The sequence below is a fragment of the Puntigrus tetrazona genome, chromosome 22 (genome assembly GCF_018831695.1).
Source record: "Puntigrus tetrazona isolate hp1 chromosome 22, ASM1883169v1, whole genome shotgun sequence".
NCBI lineage: Eukaryota > Metazoa > Chordata > Actinopteri > Cypriniformes > Cyprinidae > Puntigrus > Puntigrus tetrazona.
This window is the reverse complement of record NC_056720.1, coordinates 10,784,485-10,808,178: the sequence shown is the minus strand read 5'-3', so window position 1 is coordinate 10,808,178 and position 23,694 is coordinate 10,784,485. Positions and strand designations below refer to the sequence as shown.

Genomic DNA, 23,694 nt, shown 5'->3' with positions numbered 1-23,694 from the left:
AGATCTTAAATGGTCCCCCTTTTTTTACTTTCTTGCTAATTTATCCTCTTTTCTGCTCAGCGAAATGAGTGGTTTCTTCAGAAGGACCCATAAAACTTTGTTTAATTTTCAGTTATTGTTATTAGAGATGAGACTGCTTTTGAAGCCACACCCTCCTCAGCTGTTCTATCTCTTTGGCGTTTAACTAAACGGTTGGCTTCACGTATTCTCCGTTGGACTTTAAGCCCCTTCGTGACATTTTCCACGATCTCCACCGATATTTAGACTCGTCTCTTTGCTTCGGTCGACCTCGTTTCTTGCATTTCCTTCTCTTATCTGGTGCTTCCTTTCTGTGGGATCGGTGTGGTAGGAAACATGCAATTGACTTGTAGCTCTTCATCTGTTGTTTCCTGCCATCATCCTTCTCTCTTCTTCTGGCCATGCTGCATGGCCTCTCGTCCCATCCCCCCACTACACACTCTGTTATGATCCCTGTATTCTGTGATCCCATGCTCCTCTCCCCCCTCACTAGACCAGCTCTATGAATCAGCCACAGGGAGAGACGGAAACCATTCTGTGGTTGTGGTACGGTTTACGACTGGAAGTGCATGCTCGGTAGGGCAAGGTATTTAGTGTGATGATCAATGCAGACTTTGATTTTGTTTGGGTTGCACATACCAGCTTAGTTCTGTAAAAACACACTTTTTAAAAATAAATGATACTATTGCACGGGGTGGCTGAAGTGTAATACTTACGGGTTTACATAACTTTGCCAAGGTAGTTGGTAGTTTATATCTATCTATCTATCTATCTATCTATATGTTTACCACTGAAAAATACTGTTCAAAAACGGTATCTGTAACATTTGATATACGCTATGATTTATTTACTTTCATTATTCTTTTTTTTCGTATGTTTGGACAAAAATGTAATCCATTACTGTTGACAGTCACGTGGGGCAAAAAACAAAATAAAATTTTTTAAAAATCAAGCGTTTAACCGGATACTGAAATTCAAAGCTTGTAAACACCTCTTCTGTTTGAAGGCTTTTAAAAAAATAAAGACAGATCTCTATAATGTTTAGTAAAGTCTTACCCAAAGAACAAATGGTGTGACCAAATTAAACATGCAGCCTATTTAGTCACAGACTAGCTTAACTAGTAGTGGCTAAGCCTCTAATGTGAATGTACACTGAGGGACACTAAAGTCTGCTCGAATGCTTGGCAAGTAACCAAAAAAAACGCATCATGGCTTCCTAACACCTAAACGCGTACAGTAAACAAACGGTAAACAATATTGCTAACGTTTCTTCCTCCCCGTTGCGAGTTCACTTTCACGGGCGTTTTTAACAAAAAATGACTAATTAGCGATCCAGCGCGCGGGCGCCGACGTCAAGCGGACTAATAAAATGATGTCACACAGGCTGCGCTCTAGCCCCTTCAGTCAGCCTCACTGAACACACAGTGTTCGTCACGAAGGGGCGGGTCCGGAGCGAATACGCGCGTGACTATTGGACGTTCCATCCGCCCGTCACTCTCCGTCGCCTTCCTATTGGCTACCAGCATGCTGGTTTATCTCTCCATCTCTCGGTGCTCTTGTATAAATGCCGCTTACTTTTCTACCGTCAACCTCCGCCGGACGCTATAGTTCCCATTATCAGTTATTTTCCCCTTAAACGACGCCTCTCAAATCTCGTCCGACAAACGACGGACGGCCAACTCCGCGCGTCCCGACCAACCCGCGCGTTTTACCCCGCGGACCTTGTCGAAAAAACTCTCGACTCCTTGTGGGCACATGAAACTGGACACCCGAGCGTTCGAGGCCCCTCTTTCCACGCGGAGGAATACATTGTTGCCGCTCACAATGTGGATGGAGGTGGTCAAGATGTCTACTAGAAGAATGAATTCACCTCAATTGTAACAACATAAAGGAAGTCGTGGCGCGGGATTGTTTGGATACAGACCCGCAACATTGTGTTTGTGACGCTGGCGCTTTGTAGGAGGATGTCAAAGGAGGAATAACACACATTGTCGCGCCTATCAGCCTTTAACGCGCCGTGCTTCAGATTCTTTCAAGTTTTATGGTTTTTCCCTGCGAGATTCAACCTTTCTTTTTTTTACTGCTGGATGTAAAACAACTGATAATCGGAGGTAATGCCTTTTGCCCTTCTGTCGAGTTCTGCTGGCTTAACAAGTCGAATCGTTTTAGTCTCGTATGTACATCGGGGAAGTCACATAATTGCATATTGAAGTTGCATTTAGCAAGTTTTTGGGATGTGTGCTTATGGAAGTGGGGGGATGCATAGTTTTTTTTTTCTTCTCTCTCGCTTAGAGGCTGTGGTGGTGGTGGTGGTGGGAAGTCCTGCCCAGTTTCGTGCTGGTGGTCTTTAACCCAGTTCTATCCTAACAGAAATGACTCCTTTGTCCTTTTTATCAAAGTAAGGATTAGTTTTGCGGGGCGCTCGCGAGTTTAAGTGACTAGTTAACAGCGAGCTGTCAGCGCGAATTTAAATCACAAATGACCAATGGGTGAAAGTTACTTTATTTTGTTGCGCTTCTTAATAACGCGTCGTTTCCTGCTGCGTCGTATCCAGCTTTGCTTGTCGCAAAAAGCTTTGGTTACTTCGGTGAATATTTTTTTTGGCAGGAAATTCCTCGCCCCCCCACCCCCACTCGCCTTCATCAAATCGCGAGCCTCTTGAGGAAAAGTTGACATTTCGTCGCGGGCACTTTTTATTAACTTTTTTTTTTTTTTTTTGCTTGATCCCCCTCCCGTTTATCTCGCGACGCGCATGAATAATTGAGAACGATCGGCCCGGCGGCTGCTGAATATTGATAATAACGCCGTCCTTATCAAAAGTGCGTGCGCGCGATCGATGTGGCCTATTGGTTTTCGCAATGGTTGGCCATCGGAATACAATAAGTTTACAACCGAGAATAAATATTGACATTGTTCGTGTCTGGGTGAAGCTTAGCCCTGTGCACAAAGAAAGGGACGCGACTAAACCCTAGTTTAAACGCGTTTGCTCATTCAGTAATGGAGTACGTTTTTTTTTTTTTTAAATTACGCTTTTTTTATTCATAACGTGGCTTTATCTTGGGCAGCCTAGATTGATTTTATGGTTCGTGGTAACACTGTTGCGCTCTCTCGCAACTAACTACCAATGGCTGCATCGATACAGCCCTAAAGATACAATTTAGCCCACCTTTTAACTACGACGTGCGTTTTCGATGCGTGTTTTTGTTTTGTAGTGTCGCCTTGTTCGTTTTATCGCGCGCGCGACAGGAACCTTTACAGTTAGGGACGGGAATCTGGGAAATTTAGCCACCCTGCTTGAGTTAAGCAGACGGTTTTAATCGCGTTGATGTAATAATCAAAGGGGAAAAAATGCGCTTCATTTAGAGCCCTGGGCAGTTTGTTGCCAAATTATGCGACCGTGTCAGCTTTCAGCAGGAACCGACGTAACAAATCATAAATAAATGTAGCTACATCTCTCGCATGGGTGTCTTTTTACAGACTTTTACAGAGCTATCATAAAACGAGGCCCTAATTTTAATGCAAATAGTAAACAAACACGAAGGCGGTTAGCAGCTTCATTCATCGTTTATATAATGTTAACATGATGTGTAGGCCCGTCGTTATTTGCACGTCGACGTGCGGACAACCGGTCAGTAATAATGCTTATGTAAGTTATTAGTTGACTTAAAATCCGGCGAACCTAAATAAATAACTTGTGGTCCAGTAAGTGAGCTGGACTAATTCATTAACAGCCCCTACTGATTCAATAAGAATCGTTCAAAAGGAATTGCGCTGTTTGTTTTTTTTGAATCACTTAAAAGAATCGACTCTTAGAGTCACTCGTTCAGGAATTGGATTAGACTGGAAGCGATGTACGTTTAAAGCCTGGATTAAATTGATAATGGCAAATACTGTCAGTCTCCAGCGACCAAAAACTAATAAATGAATTGTAGATAATAAGTATTTTTTTAAATGTGTATATATACAAAAAAAGAACCTGTTCTCGATTCCCACCCCTAACTGGGCTACCATAAGGCCTTCACCTCATTCTTCAGCCTGGGCTGTTCATACCAGTTAAAACCGCTTTGTGTTTCTCGGATCCGAGACGTTTGTCGCATTTTACATGGGGATATGCTAATATACCGAGCGAAATGTATTTTTGCTTGTGGTTTGTCTTGGTTTTTGGCTGGCAAAGACTTGAGGGGAATTTGGGCCCTCTGTTACTATCCTCCTTGTCTTTTTACTAAGGGGCCAATTTCTTCACGTTGTCGTTTAGTTGTTTTTGTTTGGGAGTCGAGAAAGCAGTGTGAATAAAATGTACTTGCAAGGTGTAAAAACGCTTTTATTTTAGCCGTTGGCTTGTAATAGTGTTATAATCCGACTGCTGAAGAGAAACTAATGGTTAATGAGCAGGACCGCTAAAGCACACCACCTGTTGGCATGCAATAGCACACAGGACCCCTTAAGATGGGTTCTTAGAAAAAAACGTATTTTATTTTTTTTTTTTTTTAACCAATATTTGACAGTTTTATTGTATTTTAGTAAAAAAAAAAGCTTAATATTTACTGCATTTACTCCTTTCATGCAAATCAACTGGCCAGATAACTATAAATCATACACAGGATAGAGATGTACAGTAAGTTAAGGACATTGATTTGCATGTTCCATGTGCTGATATCATGGTTTCATGGAAACTTATTGACTTGTGATTGCATTTAGTTTCATTGCTGTGCTGAGGTTGCATAACACCGTATTAATAATCAGGTTGACAGACATGCAAGAAATGGCTTACAAAATAAAACCCTGTAATGCTTTTTTTTTTTTTTTTTTTTTTTTTTGCCCAATTCGTTGTAACACGAGGCTAATTGCAGTGTGTAAAACACACAGGATGTCCTCGGCCAAATTAATTATCAAGCGAGTTTTTAGATTTAAAATGAAAATCTTGGACAAAGATAACGACTTGGCACTGGCATCTCACACAGCCTCCCGAAAGCAATGCATAGTTAGTTAATTAAATTTAGTCCCGTTTACTATTTGAGACACGGAAATGCTGCTAATGTACTCTTATGAGATGTGTGTAATATTAGCACAATACACTCTCGCTTTTATTTACTATTCGACATGCACTTCATCACTGCTTTTCTCATTCATCTGGTCTTTAGATAGCTCACCCCAGCTGTCTCTCTCTGGTTTTCTTCTGCAGGGTGCTTTAAAGACCGAGGGGTATGAACGAGGCGCACCAGAGAATGGCTACAGTGGGAACAGATAAGGAACTCAGTGACCTGTTGGATTTCAGTGCAGTAAGGAAGAGACTATGGAGTCTTTGTTACTGATCTAGACAAAAAAAAAACTCTCTCTCGTAAAGAATCGCTTTATGATTCCTTATTCGCTTAAACAAAATCTGACCTTGTAGTCAGCGGATGGACGTTTTTCTTCATAGCACTTTGAATTGATCGAACCTTACGTCACAATGCCTGCTGTGTTGTTGGTGGCTATAGACATTATAATGAATCTTTAAATCACGTGCGGTCTCCACGCAGTCCTTAGCAGTGCGTTTTGCCGTTTGAAACATCTCCGGCATAATAACCACCGCTGTCTTATTCTTTCATTTACTGTTCTCATTTCACCTGTTGTTACAATTTGATTATTCTTGGCGGTCATGCTTTCCTAAATAGCTTTAAAGGGGGAAAAAAAAATAATAGCGTATATAAAAATGTTAATCGCTTGATTCATTGAATGGCTCAACCATGCTTAATTTATCGCATTGGAAAATTGCCATCTACTGGAGCAGTGAATCAATTAAGACAATACATTGATAATCAGACGTGCCAGATCAAATGCGTTATGATCTCACATCTAATTACAAATTGTTGATGGTTTAGTTACTCCCTCATATCGCATTCATTTTCCAGCTTTGAACCTTTTTTTTTTTAAAAAAACAGGAGCTTATGCATTTGGTATCTTGCTTTCTCGTGGTGTAAAAGGTGGTTCACATTGTGATAAATGTCTACCACACCAGAAAGTCCCTCTCATGCACCATGCAAGGCTAGAACTGTTGCTGCTTACGGGTTTCTCTTTGCACTTCAAAAACAAAGAGGCATCATCCATCCATGTAAACGGATCCTCTTCGGTCCTTTCTGTGAAACCTTGAATTCTTTGTAGTACAAGACGAGATGCATCTTCAAAGAGCCGTACTACTTTGTGAGAAAGGGTTTCTTTCAGATTGAACCATTTTAGTGGGTTATATGTGGCAAGGTTGGCATGACCTTTAGCTTTAAATTTTTGAACAAGCTAAGCTTGACGTCACGTAGCGTAAATCCCCAGTAATGCTGAAAAATCGACCTGTTAATGTGAGTTTTTCGTAATATGCTACTATGCTTAAACTACTTATTTTTCTGCCTTAGATGTTTGCACCCCCTGTGGCCAATGGGAAGAACAGGCCTACCACACTCGCTAGCAGTCAATTTAGTGGTTCAGGTAAGTCTTGACGCATGCTTTTTCCCGCTTAGTGTCACACATTGATTGAATTTGCCATATTGGTGCATTTCTTAAGTTTAAAGCGGCGTTCTTTATAGCAGTGGAGATGTTTGGGCCGGTTGCTAAGTGCTCGTTTCTCTTAACAGAAGAAAGGGACATGCTGCTTCTTGTTTTTCTAAACCCCCTCTTTTATGAATTCACCGTAGTATATCCAGAGTCAAAGCTCGGGGCAGTTTGGATCCTTTGAACTGCTTGTTCAGTTAAATGAACCCATTGCACAAACTTGTACACAGTAAAAACTTTGTTAGGTCAAGAAGAGCGACTGATTGGTTGCTTTGCTGTTTATGATCACGTTTTTTTTGTCCAGAACATTTTAGCTGCCCGAAGCATCTCTTTGTCTTTTTGTTTATCTATTACTTTTTAACCAGTTGCACGTCGCATTCACAAAAGTGTTATTTTTGCCACCGTTGTTGGCTTTTGTCGCTCCAGATCAGATTGTTTCAGAAGCTGTCAAAGGCACGAACGTCCCATGCTTTTCTTTTCCAGTCTGTCTGTCTGTCTGTCTCCCAATCGACACTCCAAACATTAGCCTTGAATAAGAACAATCTGAGAACAAAGACTTAAATAAAGGCCTTGCGGTCTCCAAACGATTCCCCCACCCCACCGCGTAAAACACTCCTCCCCCCACACAAGAAAACACTTTCTCCCCCTGCCAACTGACAGGAAATGGACCCTCTCTGAAACAAAGCTCTCTCATACCTCCCACCACCCCGCAGGAGGCCCGCATGAAAACAGCAAAAGAAACACTGTGAAAGATCACCAGCTTCACTCTCGGTCTGTGGCGGCCTAAAGTGCCAATTACATAGCAGGGCCAAGCTAATGTCTCAGTTTGAGATTTTTATTGCGAGAGCTACCTGACACCGAGGTGACCCCGACTCTTAAATCTGTCACTTGTGAGATGCTTCTAGAAGGTCTCCACATCAGTCAACATAAGCCTCACCCTGTGAACTCGGTAAAACAGGATATGACATGTTCTTAAATTCGCTATTGAGAAACGCTGGTCCAAGTGACAGTTCCTCGGTGTCATTCATTTAAACTCGTACCCAAATTTTGGTTTCAGTACGTTCTAAGCTCTGTCAGCATAGTTTGTGAACATAGTCCAAAATTTTAGCTCGTTAAAAAATAAGTACGACCTCTGTTGTGTCAATCACATTTAGACGCTGTTTCCCAAACTTTTTTTTATGCCCCCGCCTGTCATATAAAAACAATCTGATCTGGTTCAATTTTCAGCATTTTCTATCCATAACAAGCTTTTTGATAAAAATGGATGACTAATCCAAAAAACTGTACAACTTTGTTGTTTAGTTTTGCGTTGAGACCACTGTTCCAGCCTGAGAAATTTTAATGTAATTTGTGTATTTAAAATCTTCTTTAAAAAAAAAAAAAAAAAAAGTCCTCCCTTTGCACAAATTGTCCCAAAGTTACTAAAAAATTTAAATTGCGTGGTCATGGCAGGTATTTTTAGACAGGCAAGCTTATTATTATCAGGTTTCAAACTAGTCTCACGTTTGAACCTAGATTCAAAACCTTAACATTTATTGCATTGCCCTGCCTTTTCCTATTTTATTTTACTTTTAAAGAATTAATGGACAAAAGACATTTTATTTATGTGGTAAGATGTCACAAATGCTGTTGGTAGAGCTTGACATTTACCGAGCCCAGAGCATTCTTTACAGATCATGAAATGTATTCCAAATCAACAAAAGCTGTGATCTTGACTTCCTTGCCTGGATTGTTTTTCAACTTTAAACTGTTGGCCAGGAGTTAAACTTCTGACTGTCCTCTGCTATTCAGTCAGAAGATCCCCAAAGTAAGGACTTGTTTATAGGAAGCAGTGGCCTTCAGAAGTGCATCTGTTCCTCAAGACAAAAGTGCTCGGAAGGGTGCTAATTGCATTAAGCCATCTCCTCCCCCTCTTTGGGCATAGCCATGGTGTTTGCGGGATTTTTTTTTTTTTTGCATGGGAGGACTTCACCAGGCGTCCTCTCGCTCACCTCCACAGCTGCCCAACACGTCACCCACCGAGGACAGCGTTAGGACAGGACCGAGTCCATTTCCCCCCTGGTCACACCCCTCAGATGCGAGCACATTTACACACACACCTCAAGCCGTTATTGCTTCACTTTTGAAATCTGCTGCGATCGGGACCTGAATAATGGCACGCTGTGCAATTGATGTATCTGAAGGAGTGTATAAAGGAAATGATCTTTCCTCAGCGCAGGAAATGGGATCGGTTCCTGCTTGACTGAATGTCAGATTTGTCTTTGTAGAATTGCATTTTACCAGAAAAGTGGGAAATAACTATAAAATAGAAATCACACTGAATCACATTCCTCAAAAAAAAACCCCAACCCTTAAAAAACCCTTATTTTTTAACGAGCTATATATATATATATATATATATATATATATATATATATATATATATATATATATATATATATATATATATATATATATATATATATATATATATAAGCAAATTTGCTCAGAAAAAGCACTGGTTTATTTTGCTAATGTGGTAATTCATTTGTAACCGTCTGACAAATCCAATCCAAAACCATTCGGCATTTTTAACATCTTATATGGTCTTTCTGAATCTGTATCTCTGCCACTTCATTTTCCCCACATAAGATGATTCTGCCAGGGAGATTCTTTCACTCACTCAGTCAGTGCCCACTTCATTTCCCATGCTGCCTGCGTGGGCTCCATAGATCACGGCTGTCAGCGTGGATGTCGCTATTTGCTCTGCTTTGTTAGCTTCATCACTCATGCTCAGCCTTCAGTGGCCGCTCTGGCTGAGACCCCCTCTTCTCTCACACATTTTTAATTAGACCTCGGAAAAAAAAAATCAAAAGGCGAATATGAATATTCATAAACCAACTGCATTAATATGCACAATTATGCAAATCAGCATGCAATTAAGCCATGTGTCTTTGGAGAGCTTTGCATTAAGGCATAAGACAGGAGGCAGAGGGGAATGCTTTATGAGGAATTTCTGCTCCAGTACACTTTGAAATGTTGCCGCAATGTTTTCGAATATCCATTTTTCTACGTATAAAGCATATTGGCGAACCTTATAACACTCCGTATCCTGTATGTCTTGTGCTGAGACCTGTGTTGTCCCTATGGGTCTCCACTCCCAAATGTACAATGATGCTAATTTCGCAATTCTTTGATCAGCCTGTTTTTGTTCTGCTTGCCGTGATGTTCCTCCCCCCCAACTTGTCTTAATGAGATCCAGTGACTGAATGAATGCTCCCTTTATGGTCAGTGATGTCGAGGCTTGCTGAATGACATGGATATTAGTGTGGTGTGATGGTTTTGGATGAGATCCAGAGGCTGTCTGACAAGCTCAGAACCAGCCACCAAACGTCCAATGGCCTTAATGCATGAAAGGAGAATTAAAAAGGATCTTGATATGAAGGTTTAGTGCTTGCCAAAATATTGGTCTGAGAGTTTGCGATTGATTGCTTTGTAGGTATGGAAGAACGCAGTAGTCCCTGGGCTGCTGGAGAACAAAACAGTCCTTCTTTTAACCAGGTACAAGTAGACCCAATGACTTGTTTCTCACCTAAAGGTGGTGTTGGGACGTGTTTTAAAGTTTTGACCTGCCTCTGTGTTGGGTTTTTCCAGAGCTATGGAGAGGGCTCACACTTCAACGAACATGATGGACTGTCTTCCCCATTTCTTGGCACTGGAATTAGTGGTAAGTTTTACCAGTTTTTGGTTGGTTTCTCAAAGCTGCTAATGTAGAAACTACACAACGGGTTGCTTGGAAGTTGCTACGGTAGTTGAGCTCCTCTTTGACCTTAACAAGAGCATTCACTCAACTTTCATGTTGTGACATTGACTTCCTTTTTGTTCCTATAATTGTGATATTTGGACTTTATTTAAAAAGTGTTGAGTTAAATTGGTTCACTCCTATTCAATATATATTTGCAGGCAAGAATGAAAGGGGTCCTTACTCTTCCTTTGGGGGCCAGGTAAGTTGAGTAAATATTTGAGAAACACATGAAAGTGCTTTAGTAATTTAAAGTACTTAAATCCGCCATCTTGTTGTCCCCGATAGCCAGGGTTCCAGCCCTCAGACATTGCCATGCCGTCTGCAGATGCCATGTCTCCATCCGGACTGAAGTCTGGCTCACAGTTTTACCAATCATACCCCAACAACCCCCGGAGACGCCCTTCAGAGGGAAGCATGGGTAAATATCTTACAATATTTACTAAACTTGCATCAGGTAAATCAGTATGGAAGGAAGGATTACCGTATATACTTTGATTTCTTTCACAGATCCCCAACCAAAAAAGATCAGGAAGCCGCCAGGACTGCCATCTTCAGTGAGTTACCTTTTAAAAAAAAGTTAATTATTTCCCACTTGAAGTATTTCATTACAACCTCAATTTAATGATCAGAATTGTGAGATGTTAAGTCAGCGAAGTCCTGTCTGTTAGAATTGTAATTACATAAACATGATGTAGTGGCCATTACAGGAACTCCTAAAACTGAGTTCAAGCATTTGTGGTATCTTAAATGGCTTGACATTAGTCCAAATGTTTAGCTTCAACACATCTGCTTGGATGTTTTTATTGATGAGTTCAGCAGGAAGGTGCTGAAGTAGGATTGGACACTGTTACTATGGATCTCATTCAGAGTAGTAACATTTTTAATGATATGAACCGTAACATTTTAGTATTAGGGGCCAATTCTCACTATTTAATAGTTGCTTATTTGTGTATTAGGCATATTGGCTGTTTGTTAGTACTTATAAAGCGCACATTATGCATAAACATGTTCTACATCCCTAATCCTACCCAATACCTAAACTTAAAGCTTTACGTCACTCAAAATTTAGTCATTAATCACTTACCTCTATGTCGTTCTAGACCCATAAACTTTAGTTTGTCCTCTTTTGGATGAAAACTGGGAGATTGACCCATTGACTGCCAAGCATGGAAGAAATTGGCAGAATAGTTCATCTTGCATCACTGGTTTAACTGTAATGTTATGAAGTGACAAGAATACTTTTTGTATGGGAAGAAAACAAAAATAATGACTTTATTCAACAAATTCTGCACCGTAGCATCACTGTGGCACCATTTTGGAGAGTGTCTCTACACGCAAATGGCATACACTGTTCTGTTTCAGCCGCAACAGATATGCTTTACAGTTTACAGTCAAATCAAAGTGTATATGCACAGACGATGTATTGATGTGTCGCAGCTGAAACAGAGGAGCTTACGTTCTACAATGGTGCCTAATTGGTTGAATAAAGGTGTTATTTTTGTTTTCTTTCCTTACAAGTATTCTCATCACTTTATTATGTGACTGTGGAACCACTGAAGGCTGATTATTCTGATGCTGTCTTTCATACTTTTCTGGACCATGACAGTGTAATTTACTTGGCAGTCGATGGGATGGTCACAAGCTGGTTTTCATCCTAAATATCTTCAATTGTGACAAACAAAAACATAAACAAACAAAGCTTTTATGGATTGGGAATGACATGGAGTCATTAAATACAATTTCATTTTGGGTTGAGTAACCAGTTAAAAACTACCTTATTAATTATTCATAAGTAACAAACTATCAGTTTAAGGCAAAAGTCATAGTTTATGGTTTGTTGCTGGCGAGAATTGGACCTTAAAATAAAGTGTGACCATGTGAACGGACAAGAACCTGGTCCTCAGAGATCGCTGTGGCTAACTGTTAAATAAATAAATAAAAACATAAGACACATTCTTCCATAAATATTCCACTTGACACACTTTTGATTGAACAGAGTATGTATTTTAATTTGCATCTGAATATGTCTACCATGACTATCGTCCATAAAAGTTTTTGACCATCACAAATCGACGTTAACTTGAACGAACATGCAAGTAGCCATACCCTGTTTTTCAAGTCATGGGAAGAATAACCGTTGTTTCTTGATCTAAATCCACATAAGCTCAACACTTTGCCCTCTAAAGCCCCTCCCCAAACGTGATCCTTCAGATTCGCCCATGCTAGACCTTATCCTCCCCCTCTTCCAAAGTGACCCAGTTGTGAGTCCCCTTGCACCTCTCTCTCTCTTGCTTGTCTTAGCTCAGATTAATGGCTTCTGATGAGCTAGGATTCTAGCTCCTGCTGAATCCTGCTCTACGGCTCAGTATAACTTCCTCTTGTGCCGCTACAGCATTATAATACCCTAATGATTGCGCCAATGCTACCCTTGCCATACTTTTTTAGATATTTAAGATTTTTTTTTTTAAAGTTCAAATACAACTTTGGCTATGCACTAAAGGATATTGATCCTTAACTTGTCTGTGCTTGCCTTGATCTTCTCGAGTGCATCAACAAATCATTGAGAGGACGTGTTTCCTGGTGAACTTCAGAGAAGAGGGCTATTCGCAGGTTTTTTTCCCTCCCTCATTTGTTCTTTTATGTGGTTTCTACATAATCGACCAGTCTATTTTGCTCCACTCCTACCACTTCTTCAGCAAGACCTCTCCCCCCACTGTTCTCACCCCTCCCCTCTTCAGCCCAGCTGCCTGTGGAGTTGGACGGGCTCCAGGAGTAGGCAGATGGCTCTGTAATTAGAAGTGCATCTCTCCATTCCCATCCCACTTCTCCCTGTTAAATCAAATTACAGGCAAAAGAGAAATATCGCTTTGCTGGATTTGTATTCTCCGCTGGCCCGAGACCTACCCGCCCGCCGGCGCCCCCCTCCCTTCCAAACACTCGCTCATGTATGCGCCCAAACATACAAATCATACGTGTTAAGACGTGCTTGGTGGGAAATACGCTGTATGGAGGTATGCCTCGCGGCTCCTGAATTCAGCAGAATTTCCCATTTCATTTGGTTCCGTTTATCGGTTCCAGATAATTTTATTGCGACTACTATAAACAAATCGTATCTTTCTTTTTTTTTTTTTTTCCTTCCCAATATCCATGTTATGGAATATGTCAACACCCAGTGTGCTTAGCTTGATTTGGACTCGCTCTTAGTGATGGTGCTCCCTGTAGCTGTCCTCCCTCTCCTTTTTTGGCTCATGGGAGTGCGAGAGGAAGCGCCGACTGTGCCATGAGATGGCCGTGGCGCATTTCCCAGCATGCTCTGTTCTCGGTCCCTGCCACTTTATCTGAGGGGGCACTATGGAAACACACATCCACGTCATTTGTACCGAAAATCACCATGGACTTGCCAGCTTCATGGGCTCCGTATCAGTTGTGCATTCAAGTGCAAGCAATTCGCGAGGGTTATTTTGTCCTGTTTCCGTGAACGCCATGTTTCTTTATGTACATGTTTGTAAACGCAGGTTTATGCTGCCACCTCTGGTGATGATTATATATGTGCTGCCTACCCAGGCTCCAAACCTGGTTCTGTGTACCCAGGATCTTTTTACATGCAAGGTGCGTACATGGAGAAATAGTTGTTTTTATCCATATCTCTCCAAGACATAAATTCTAATATTAGTGTGTACCTAACTTGTTTGCAAACCAACTAAGCAATAGTTTTGTTTGTTTGATTTGAAATTAGGAGTATGCCAAAAAACAAATGTTTCTTTGGAATATGATAGACGTGCATATAAGTTCTTGTACTGATTGTTGTTGATCCTTCCCATCTGCCTTTGCATTCGCAGAGGGCATACACTCCTCTTCGGACCACTGGGCCCCCTCTGGATCCATAGGGCAGTCGGGATACACGGCCATGCTGGGGAATTCACCACACATCAGTCAGCCTGGCTCCTTCTCTGCGATAAACCCACAAGACAGAATGGTACGTCTTTTGAAAGGTTTGGAGAAGGACTCCAATTGCGACTCATTTCAGAAGCTCCAATAACTGTTTATTTTCCACAGAACTATCCCTTGCATGGAGCAGACGTCAATGGCTTCCCTTCGGGCTCCGCAGCCTATAGCCACACATCCTCCATGAATGGATCAGACAGCATTTTGGGTAAATTACCTTCGTCATTTGAATTTAATGTCCTCCTGGGTTTGGAAATGAGCTTGTAATTGAGTTCAGATTGGATCTTGAAGTTGATTCTTCTTGTAAAATCATTTTTGGCCTTGGACTAGTCTGAACTCCAACTGTAATTTAGAGGAAATGGCCTTCAATCTTTCATTCAGACTTTGAATGGACATTTTTAGCAGATAGCAAATTATGGATCACTTGAATAGTCGTGACATTGACGTAATGAATGGAGTTAATAAGTACTCCGGTTCTCTTCCACAGCAAGCAGAGGTTCAGTCGCGAACAGCTCAGGTGATGAGATCGGAAAAGCTCTTGCTTCGGTGAGTGAGCTTTCATTAATCACCATGAAGGAGCATTTGGCCATGTGAAGTTAAAGATGGATAGCATCATTCAGACTTTCAGTGATCTTTTAGTTATAGATTATTATTAGCAATAGTTGAAGTAGTGCAGCACTTTACATTTAGTCATGTTTTTGATTGACAGATCTATCCTTCGGACCACAACAGCAACAACTTCTCCTCCACTCCTTCCACTCCTGTGGGCTCCCCTCAGGGCATTGCAAGTAAGTCCGACACGCTGTCTTATTCCGTCAAACCTTGATCTGCTTCATTAGATCAGTTTGTGTTGAGAGATGGCAAGACAAAAACGTGTTTGCAGAGGAAGAACCCTGAAGAATCATAAATCATTCTCTTTAGATTGATAGGCTTTTTGTAGGTCAAGGTGTGAATGTGAAGCTCTAGAGCGCCATCTGCTGTTGTAGAGGCACACCAGCGTTCAGATGTTTCACACTCAGGTTATAAATCATGTTCTTCTCAGCAGGTGCAGCACAGTGGTCGAGAGCTTCTGGCCAGACTGCTCTGTCTCCTAATTACGAGGGTGGACTTCATGCACTGGTAGGTTTATGAAGATCCATTTTGAGCATTTCCACAATGTTAACACTTTAAGCTTCACTCTCAGATTAGATAAATATGTAAACTGTTACCTAACTATTATTTATATATTGCTAAAATATTAAACAATATTGGGACTTACCTTTTATGGTTATTTTTTATATATATATATATATATATATATATATATATATATATATATATATATATATATATATATATATATATATATATATTTTTTTTTTTTTTTTTTTTTTTTTTTTGTAGAATATTTTTTCTGTTAGTACTTAAAGATCATCTGAGTGCTCAGTTCTTCTGGGATTTTTATTTTACAGAGAAATGTCAGTTTAATAAGTTGTATGAGGTACTGTAAGGTAAATATCTTTATTTTATTTTTTTTTTTCCACAGCAGAACAAAATGGAAGACCGGCTGGAGGAGGCCATTCATGTACTGCGAAGTCATGCGGTGGGTCAGGCCCCAGGAATTCCTGGAGCCCATCCCGACATGCACGGCCTACTGGGTGCCGTTTCCACATCCAGTGGATCTATGGGGGGTCTCCCTCAGACCTACTCCAACCCAGGACTGCCCCTGAGCAACAGACATCCTACCATGGTTAGTGTAGACAGTTATGTATGATTAGATCTCTCACGAGAACAACTTTTGTTGTGTGATATATAGCGCCCTAAATAATTGCGATACCATTTTGTGCCATTGAATCATAATATAACATAAAAAATGCAAGAAGGCCCTCACACTTTCGATTGACAACAAACATATAATTCTTAAAAATATTTAGATCATGGAAATTATCAAAATATTTGATGCATTTAAAAAAAACTTGAATAAATAGTAAATATACTTTTCTTACAAGTAGAAAAAAGACAAATGCACAAAGAACATTTCATCTACAGATTTTCTTTTTTTTCTCTGAAAAGGGTGCACACTTGCTGAAAAAGCAATCTTTATAGGAGCTCAGTGACCATATCCCAAATATCAAAACTTAAAATATGTAATTTATATACCTAAAATGCATATTTTACAGTCACAGTTATGCAGATTGAACCTAAGATTAAAAACCTATTTCCAGTGGCAATCCTTAATAAAACTTATCCTTCTTAGCAGTTTTATCATAGGTTGAATGCAAAATGTTTCACTACAAGCATTTCAGTCAAATGTGTTTTATGCAGTATTTCAAGTTTTAGAAAAATCAGTTCAACAGTTCAAAATCAGCCCGTAAGCTGCATGCAAAGTTATTTAAATACTCTGCTTATTGTTTAAGACTCCCTGATCACTCATAAGCGTTATGAATAAAATAATGATATAATGTCAGTGTTAAAGTGGGAAAATGTTCAGTTTTGGGTAAAATATAAATTTACTCACACTCATCTTTCCAAACCCTTAAAAACCTTTGCTCATCTTCCAAGCACAATTAAGTTCATTTTGATCAAATCTAAGAGCTTTCTGGCAAAAAAGTATTCTCATAGCATCATAAAATTACTGATGAACCACTGATATCACATGGACTATTTTAAAGATGTCCTTACTAACTTGCAGGCTCAGAGAGCTCTCGAATTGCATCAAAAACATCCTCATTTGTGTTCAGACGATGAACGAGGGTCTTAGAGGGTTGGAAAAACATGTAACTACAGTTTCAAACTAGCTTCACGAACGCTGATAATAACGAGCCTCTAATTTAAAGCTGTATGTGGTATCGCGTGACACAAAACAATAAAAATGCACCTGTGGGTATTGATATGTGCTAATTACTCTCCCTTGTTGCACTTGTCTGCAGGCTGGGAGCCATCATGACGACCATGCCTGCCTTCCTCCCAGCAGCACCCTGTTGCAGTCCGCTCATGCTTCAGGCACCCCACAGCCTGGAGGAGCACCAGAGGGTTTTAACAGTGAGCAGAAGTTTCAATTTCTCTTTCAGAACCAAGCGAACGTGTAAACAACAGATGCAAACGCTGAGAGTTGCGTGCGAGTTTCAGCGGGATGCATTTAACGATTTCCTGTCTCTGGCTTCAGGTTTGCCCGGAGGCTTGGCCCACGCCAATCATTCGTCAAACAAGTCTGATATTAAGAGGGAAGACAAGGTGGATGAGGAGGATGAGAACTCCTCTGTGGCCGATAAGTCTGAGGAAGAGAAGAAGGAAAGCAAACCGTCTCGCACCAGAACAAGGTACAAGATGTTTTTTTTTTTGTTTTTTTTTAAGCATTTCTATAAACGGAGTACTAATGATTTTTAAACCATAAACACTCAACCACATGATTGAAGCAAATCTGAAATGTCTTAGTTTGATCGCCCTACAACAAATGTCTACAAGTTTCTGTGTGTTCGGACCTGATTTGAAAGTGGCTTCCCCAACACCCAAAATACCATGTTTTATAGTGTTCTCCTTCCCTCTCCTTCCCAAACTCTCACATTGTTTTCAGAAAGGAGGTGTTTACCCATCAAGTCCTTTCAGGTGTATCAGACCAGGGAGAAGAGTAAGTCTATCTCCCACCATAGAGTGCATGTTTGTGAAAGACTCCGGATGCGCACTTGATCTCTTCTAATTGTTGCACAAAATTCTAAGACATTAAAACACTAAGATGCAGGTGGGACTCAGAGCTATATAGGACATCTTCATGAGTATAAAATGGTCTTTTGCATATAAAGCACATTTGCATTTTTGTTTTTGTCTTTTTTTTTTTATATATATATATATATATATATATATATATATATATATATATATATATATATATATATATATATATATATATATATATATATATATATATATTACACACACACATTTTTAATTCATCTCCTAATCTAAAATTGGGTTAAAAATTTTGGTTTGGACACAAATTCTCATTCTTTAACATGATGGTTGAAAAACCAAATCAGCATATATTACAGTGATTTTTATAGAGGATCATGGAATCATTTTATTCACACCACATTTTGAATGGTAGCGTGTAAATGGGCACAATATTTCTCAACTGAAGTAATTTCACACATTTATGCAGAAGCCTTTCGATCTAAAACCTATCTAGCATGAGAGAACTTTTGTCAGGTGTGTCCAAACATTTGACTAGTAATGCGTTTAAGAGATTTATAATAAGTCATTTATGCACACAACTTTACACCTAATATACTTCAGCAGGCACCTGGACTACAAATGGTTTTTTTTTACTTATTAATAAAAAAATGTTATTGTACAACTAAAAAAAATTGAATTTAAATGTTAACTATTATTATCTCTTTTCACAGTCTAGACAATGAAGATGATGAGGATTTGCCACCGGAGGTAAAGGTCGAACGGGAGAAGGAGCGGCGAGTGGCGAACAACGCACGAGAGCGACTGCGTGTGCGCGACATCAACGAGGCCTTCAAAGAGCTGGGCCGCATGTGCCAGCTGCACCTGAGCAACGACAAACCCCAGACCAAACTGCTCATCCTGCACCAGGCCGTCAACGTGATCTTAAACCTAGAGCAACAAGTCCGCGGTATGCGTTTTCTTCTGTAAACGGATCGTTCGCCTAGAAATGAGAATTATTTATTATTTCATTAATCTCTCCAAATCTGAGAGGCCTTTGTTCATCTTCAGAATACAAATTAAGATTTTTTTTGATAGATTCTGAGAGCTCTCCGATTCTTCCATAGGCAAGAAGGGTCCTTACTTGATTGATGTCCAGATGCATAGCGACGACATTATTAAAATAATTAATGTCACATCATTGGTTCAAACCGTAAAGCTGCAAGAAAACTGTTCAGTATAAAGCTAATCCGTGTCTGCTGTTCTGTAAACAGTATTGTATGCAGATACATGGTTTACATTGCTTGTGCTTTGATATGAACTTAAACAAGGTATTTGCGTCAATACACTGCATTATTGTTTATGTATGTGCATCATACTCTCGAAAATGGTACAATTTTACATAAAGTATTCTCGTAGCTTTGTATAATTATGGCTGAACCATACTGTCTATTGGAGGATTAGAGAGCTCTTGGAATTCATCAAAAATATCTTTGTGTTCTGAAGATGAACAAAGGTCTTAAAGCTTTGGAACGACATGAAGGTGAGTAATTACTGACACGCATCTCATTTTTGGGATGAGCTATACCTTTAATATCGACCTAAAACAGCTTTTACTTGACATGACTTAAGTACTACTGAATGTTCATTGGGAAATGTACATAGGGACTTTTAAAATATTTTAACTGATGATAATATTGATGGATATCTGTTCGCTCGGTGAAAAGGCTATATGATTAACAAACGGTTGTAATTTTCAAATTCAGTATTATACTTCACTTTAGGTGAGTCGATGCCTAATTTTGTCTTTTTACTTTCGCTTTCATTTAGAACGCAACCTGAACCCAAAAGCGGCATGTCTGAAGCGACGTGAAGAGGAGAAGGTGTCCGGGGTGGTTGGAGACACTCAAATGCAGCTCTCTGGACTGGGAGGAGATGGACGTAACTCTGTCAGTCACATGTGATCATGTGGTATGTTAATGTCCATTTAAAGGAACACTCCACTATTTTTGAAAATAGGCTCGTTTTTCAACTCCCCTAGAGTTAAACGGTTGAGTTTTACCGTTATCGAATCCATTCAGCCAATCTGTGTCTGGCGGAGCACTTTTAGCTGCACCTTTAGCATAGTGGAGTGTTCCTTTAAACATTGTGTAACCCAGGTTATGCAAACACTTTTTGGGCATGAGTTAGATTTTTCACTAATGGTTATACGGTTAATAGTATAGCATGTTTAGATGCCAAAAATTAGAAATGCAAGTTTTCGCTAATGTATTGATTTGTGACCTGTTGTTACAATGTATCGCTCATTATTGTGTTTTTAATTATGCATATTACCTGTACCATTGTCGGAACAATCATTTTAATTGGAAAATGTCTCGGTCTTGCGCGTTCCACAGAATATATAAATATGAATCCATTTAGCCTACTTAAATTGGTGATTGCAGTTGGGATGTGAAAAGACTTTAAACCAGCATAAAATTGAGAGTTTCTGAAGACGTTCACCTATACACCTTTATCATCTAGACGGTGGCATTTATTAAGTTAAAAAAGACAAACGTTCATCGTTTATTAATGGTAGTTAATGCATTAAACTTAAAATGAATGTCCCTTTGTTAACGGTATCACTAATTGAAATCCGTTTTCTGTCCTTAGAACCAGTGAACTTTCTTGGGGCTCCTGGAAGAAGTGACCTTGAATCTCTTCCACCGTTCTCATCCTCTCTGTGTGCATATAGTGACTCGGAAAGCATATCATCCATGAAATCAGAGATGCACCCTCCAAAACTTTTTCGGACACACGAACCGACCCGCCAAAACTGACACAGCAGATTTTGTCCGTGATCACTCCAGACCGCAATTACCAGCACAAATGTGAAGAACTCTTTCTCAAGTCATTTTGTATTTTTCTGCTTCCTTACAATGGATCATAGACATGGACAAGTTCTGACCACAACTGACGTTTGTTTTTTTTTCCACTGCAGAAAGAGAGTATCAATCGACAGACGAGACAGACGTCAATTTAATCATGGATTTGTGCCTAATTGTTACGTTTTCTATAAGACGCAAACTGCTTGTGTGCAACAAAAAAAAAAAAAGTTTGGGAGTTGCTTGTATATGAGCAATTTTTCTTTCTTTTTTTTTTTTTTTTTTCATGTGGTTTGTCATTCCCTACTGAAAGGTACAGTCTTACGTGCGTTGTGTAACCAAACCCCATGAGAAGCGGGGCACCTGTGGTGCTTTTCAGAACGGAGTATCCCAGCATGCCTCTGCTCTATGGGCCAGGGCTCTTTCGGAACGAGAGAAAAGCACACGGGCCCATCGCAGCTCTCCAGACTGTTTCATCTCTTTTGGAAACATCACGCGTCATCAGCTCTCACGATGCCATTGACTAGTTCAGCCAATCGGAAGAAAGCGCATCATAAAGGAGCGTGAGCTTCTGTTACTATGACAACAACGCTTGGATTCCATTGCGTCCCCAAGCACAAAATTGCCAAGTTGACCTTTCACTTCTTTCCTTTTTAATTTTTATTTTTTTTTTCCCCTCCCCGCCAGAATACGTTCGATCATCACTCACTCGCTCATTGTTGCCAAAAGTCTGAAAGCGTACACATGTCCACCTCACGCATATGTAACGGATATTATTTCGATTTGAGGAATAAAATGTAAGAATATATATAAATATATATATATTTTTGTTAGTCTATACATTGTAGATTTCTAAATAACAAAAACATATTAGTTTGAAGTGTAGAGTCTATAGCGCAAGTGAACACTCAGTCGTGCGATTTCGAGAAAAACCCTGCGTATATTTTCAGAAACGCTAGGTTTGGGCGAGGCGACCCACGCTTCATTTCTATCCCAGACGCCCCCTGATGGCTCTACGCTAATGAAGAAACGATAAAGAGAGTTGATGGTGATGGTCGAGGGCACATCGAGGTTCGCGCTAGTTTCCTGATTTCAGGGAACTGTACATCACTAGAAGTGTTCTTAGGCAATGGTGTAGTGCGTAAGCAGCGTTCGCCATCATTTCAGTCTCGCCAATGCACATAATGCAACCTGTTTGAATGTAATATTCAAATGTACACACTCACGTCTCCGTCAGACTGGCTTACTGTGAGTTTAGTTGATTCATATCGTCATTTCAAGGTGTACGTCTCTACCCATTTTTCGTCATGTGCGTGAGATAATGTTCCCGGATGATTTGAATTACATATGTAGGAGAGGAAAAAAAAATGGTGTTATAACCTGTGTAATTTTCGCAGTGTCCACAATGGATATGATTTCTGAGTAATAACATTTCACCGTAAGGGGGATACTGAACTTAGGTTGTCCTAAAGTATAATGGAAGCATAATATCAATTCTTGATAAAGATGATTAAAAAAAAGAAAAAAAAAAAAGTTGTTGAACATTTATATATCGTGGCCTTCTTATTCTCAAGACTGTCATTTTTGAGAGTGATGCCTTGTCAGTGCCTAAACTTACTTTCATTGTAAACTCGACCATTTGTTTTATTATTTCGAAATGCAAAAATGTCTCATCCGTCTTTTTTGGTTTTGTTTTTTCTTTCTGGAAGCATCTGTGTAGTATTTAATCTGCAATTTAGAAGCTTTGTAGTCTTTCATCCTCATTATTATGCCGTGTGTGTGCACCTTTTTGGCAATTTTAGGATTTCTTGTTCCTGTCATCTTTGGCTCGGCTAGGTTGGAATTTGTTTTTTTTTTTTTTTTGCTTTCAAGATGCTAGTGTCCTGTGATCTTTTGAAGCACACGAGAAAATCGAAGGATCTTTGTCGATTCATCGGATGGGGGGCCGGAAACACTAGACTGTTATAATTCTAAATTTATCCAGCTCATACCATCGTGTTCATTTTGATGATATCCATAAAATGTTTGAGTGCTGGACTTGGTTTTGCCTCCTGCTTAATGCTGAAGGAGAATTGTTGTGTCATCAAAGATTCTCTTTGTCTATTATTACTTTTATTTTTCTCCCTGAAGCATTGAATGTTCAACTAAAGCGACCGCTTTGAATGAATCGTTGTGTGCCGAAGTAAGATTGCTGCCCATGATTTCCATCAGAATTAAGACGTGTGTGAATTTTACAGAACCTGGTGTCTTGCAGTTGCAGTAGGGACATGAACAATACTGCTGTTGTGTCTTCAGAGTGCCTCCGGTTTTTGTCATTATTATTATTATTTTTTTTTTTTTTTTTTTTTGTCTTTGTTTTTATAAATATATATATAAAGTAGGTATTGAGAACTGTCCTGTATATAACAGTAATGTAGCAATAAATGTGCCATTTTTAATAACAGAATTATACATTTTTTTCAATGTCTTGCTTTGGATCTTGTATACCTTCAAATGAGTTAAATAAAAGAAAACATTGTAATAAAAGAGTTACCGTTGCGTGTCTTTGCCGAGAAGTGCTTGGAGTAAAGAGAAATAAGGCCCTTTCAGGCCAAGAGAACGATCGATTATATTAAGCGACCGACGATAACGTTGTGTTTGTTAAAAGCGCGCGATGCAGTGACTTCATCTGCCACATAAATGCCTTTTTTTAAAAAAAATCAAAAATTAGTAGCCAGGAAACTTGAGGTTTTGTTTGTGGGAGGACTGAAGTTTTTTTTTTGTTTTTGATTATTTTATTTTTTTAATGGCGCACTTTTTCACATAAAGAAAATACAAACAACAATAGGCCTACATATTAGTCAGTAGGAGCAGATGTATACATAATAATAATATATTTTTTAAAGGCTTAAATATTAATAGTAATAATAATAATGTAAT

At 39.6% G+C, this 23,694-nt stretch overlaps 2 protein-coding genes across 9 annotated transcripts in view; both read left to right on the top strand.

Moving 5' to 3' along the window:
• The window catches only part of LOC122327734 (CUGBP Elav-like family member 5), a 1,183,696-nt gene that overhangs the window by 842,644 nt on the left and 317,358 nt on the right, over positions 1-23,694 (top strand). The gene's annotated exons all lie outside the window — the stretch shown is intronic.
• tcf3b (transcription factor 3b) lies at positions 1,603-23,301 on the top strand. Of its 6 annotated transcripts, none has more exons than XM_043223266.1 (21): positions 1,603-2,129; positions 5,201-5,297; positions 6,402-6,474; positions 10,016-10,077; positions 10,171-10,243; positions 10,480-10,520; positions 10,607-10,739; positions 10,829-10,875; positions 13,837-13,930; positions 14,161-14,297; positions 14,378-14,474; positions 14,754-14,812; positions 14,976-15,054; positions 15,312-15,385; positions 15,792-15,995; positions 17,176-17,287; positions 17,412-17,565; positions 17,820-17,873; positions 18,646-18,881; positions 19,742-19,882; positions 20,564-23,301. In XM_043223266.1, the coding sequence occupies exons 2-20, from the start codon at positions 5,223-5,225 to the stop codon at positions 19,873-19,875; spliced, it is 1,938 nt and encodes a 645-aa protein (XP_043079201.1). In that variant the 5' UTR covers positions 1,603-2,129; positions 5,201-5,222; the 3' UTR covers positions 19,876-19,882; positions 20,564-23,301. The 6 variants fall into 6 exon arrangements, with proteins under 6 accessions (XP_043079201.1, XP_043079203.1, XP_043079206.1 ...); XM_043223268.1 differs by having other exon boundaries at positions 15,309-15,385; positions 19,742-19,860; XM_043223265.1 differs by having other exon boundaries at positions 1,604-2,129; positions 15,309-15,385.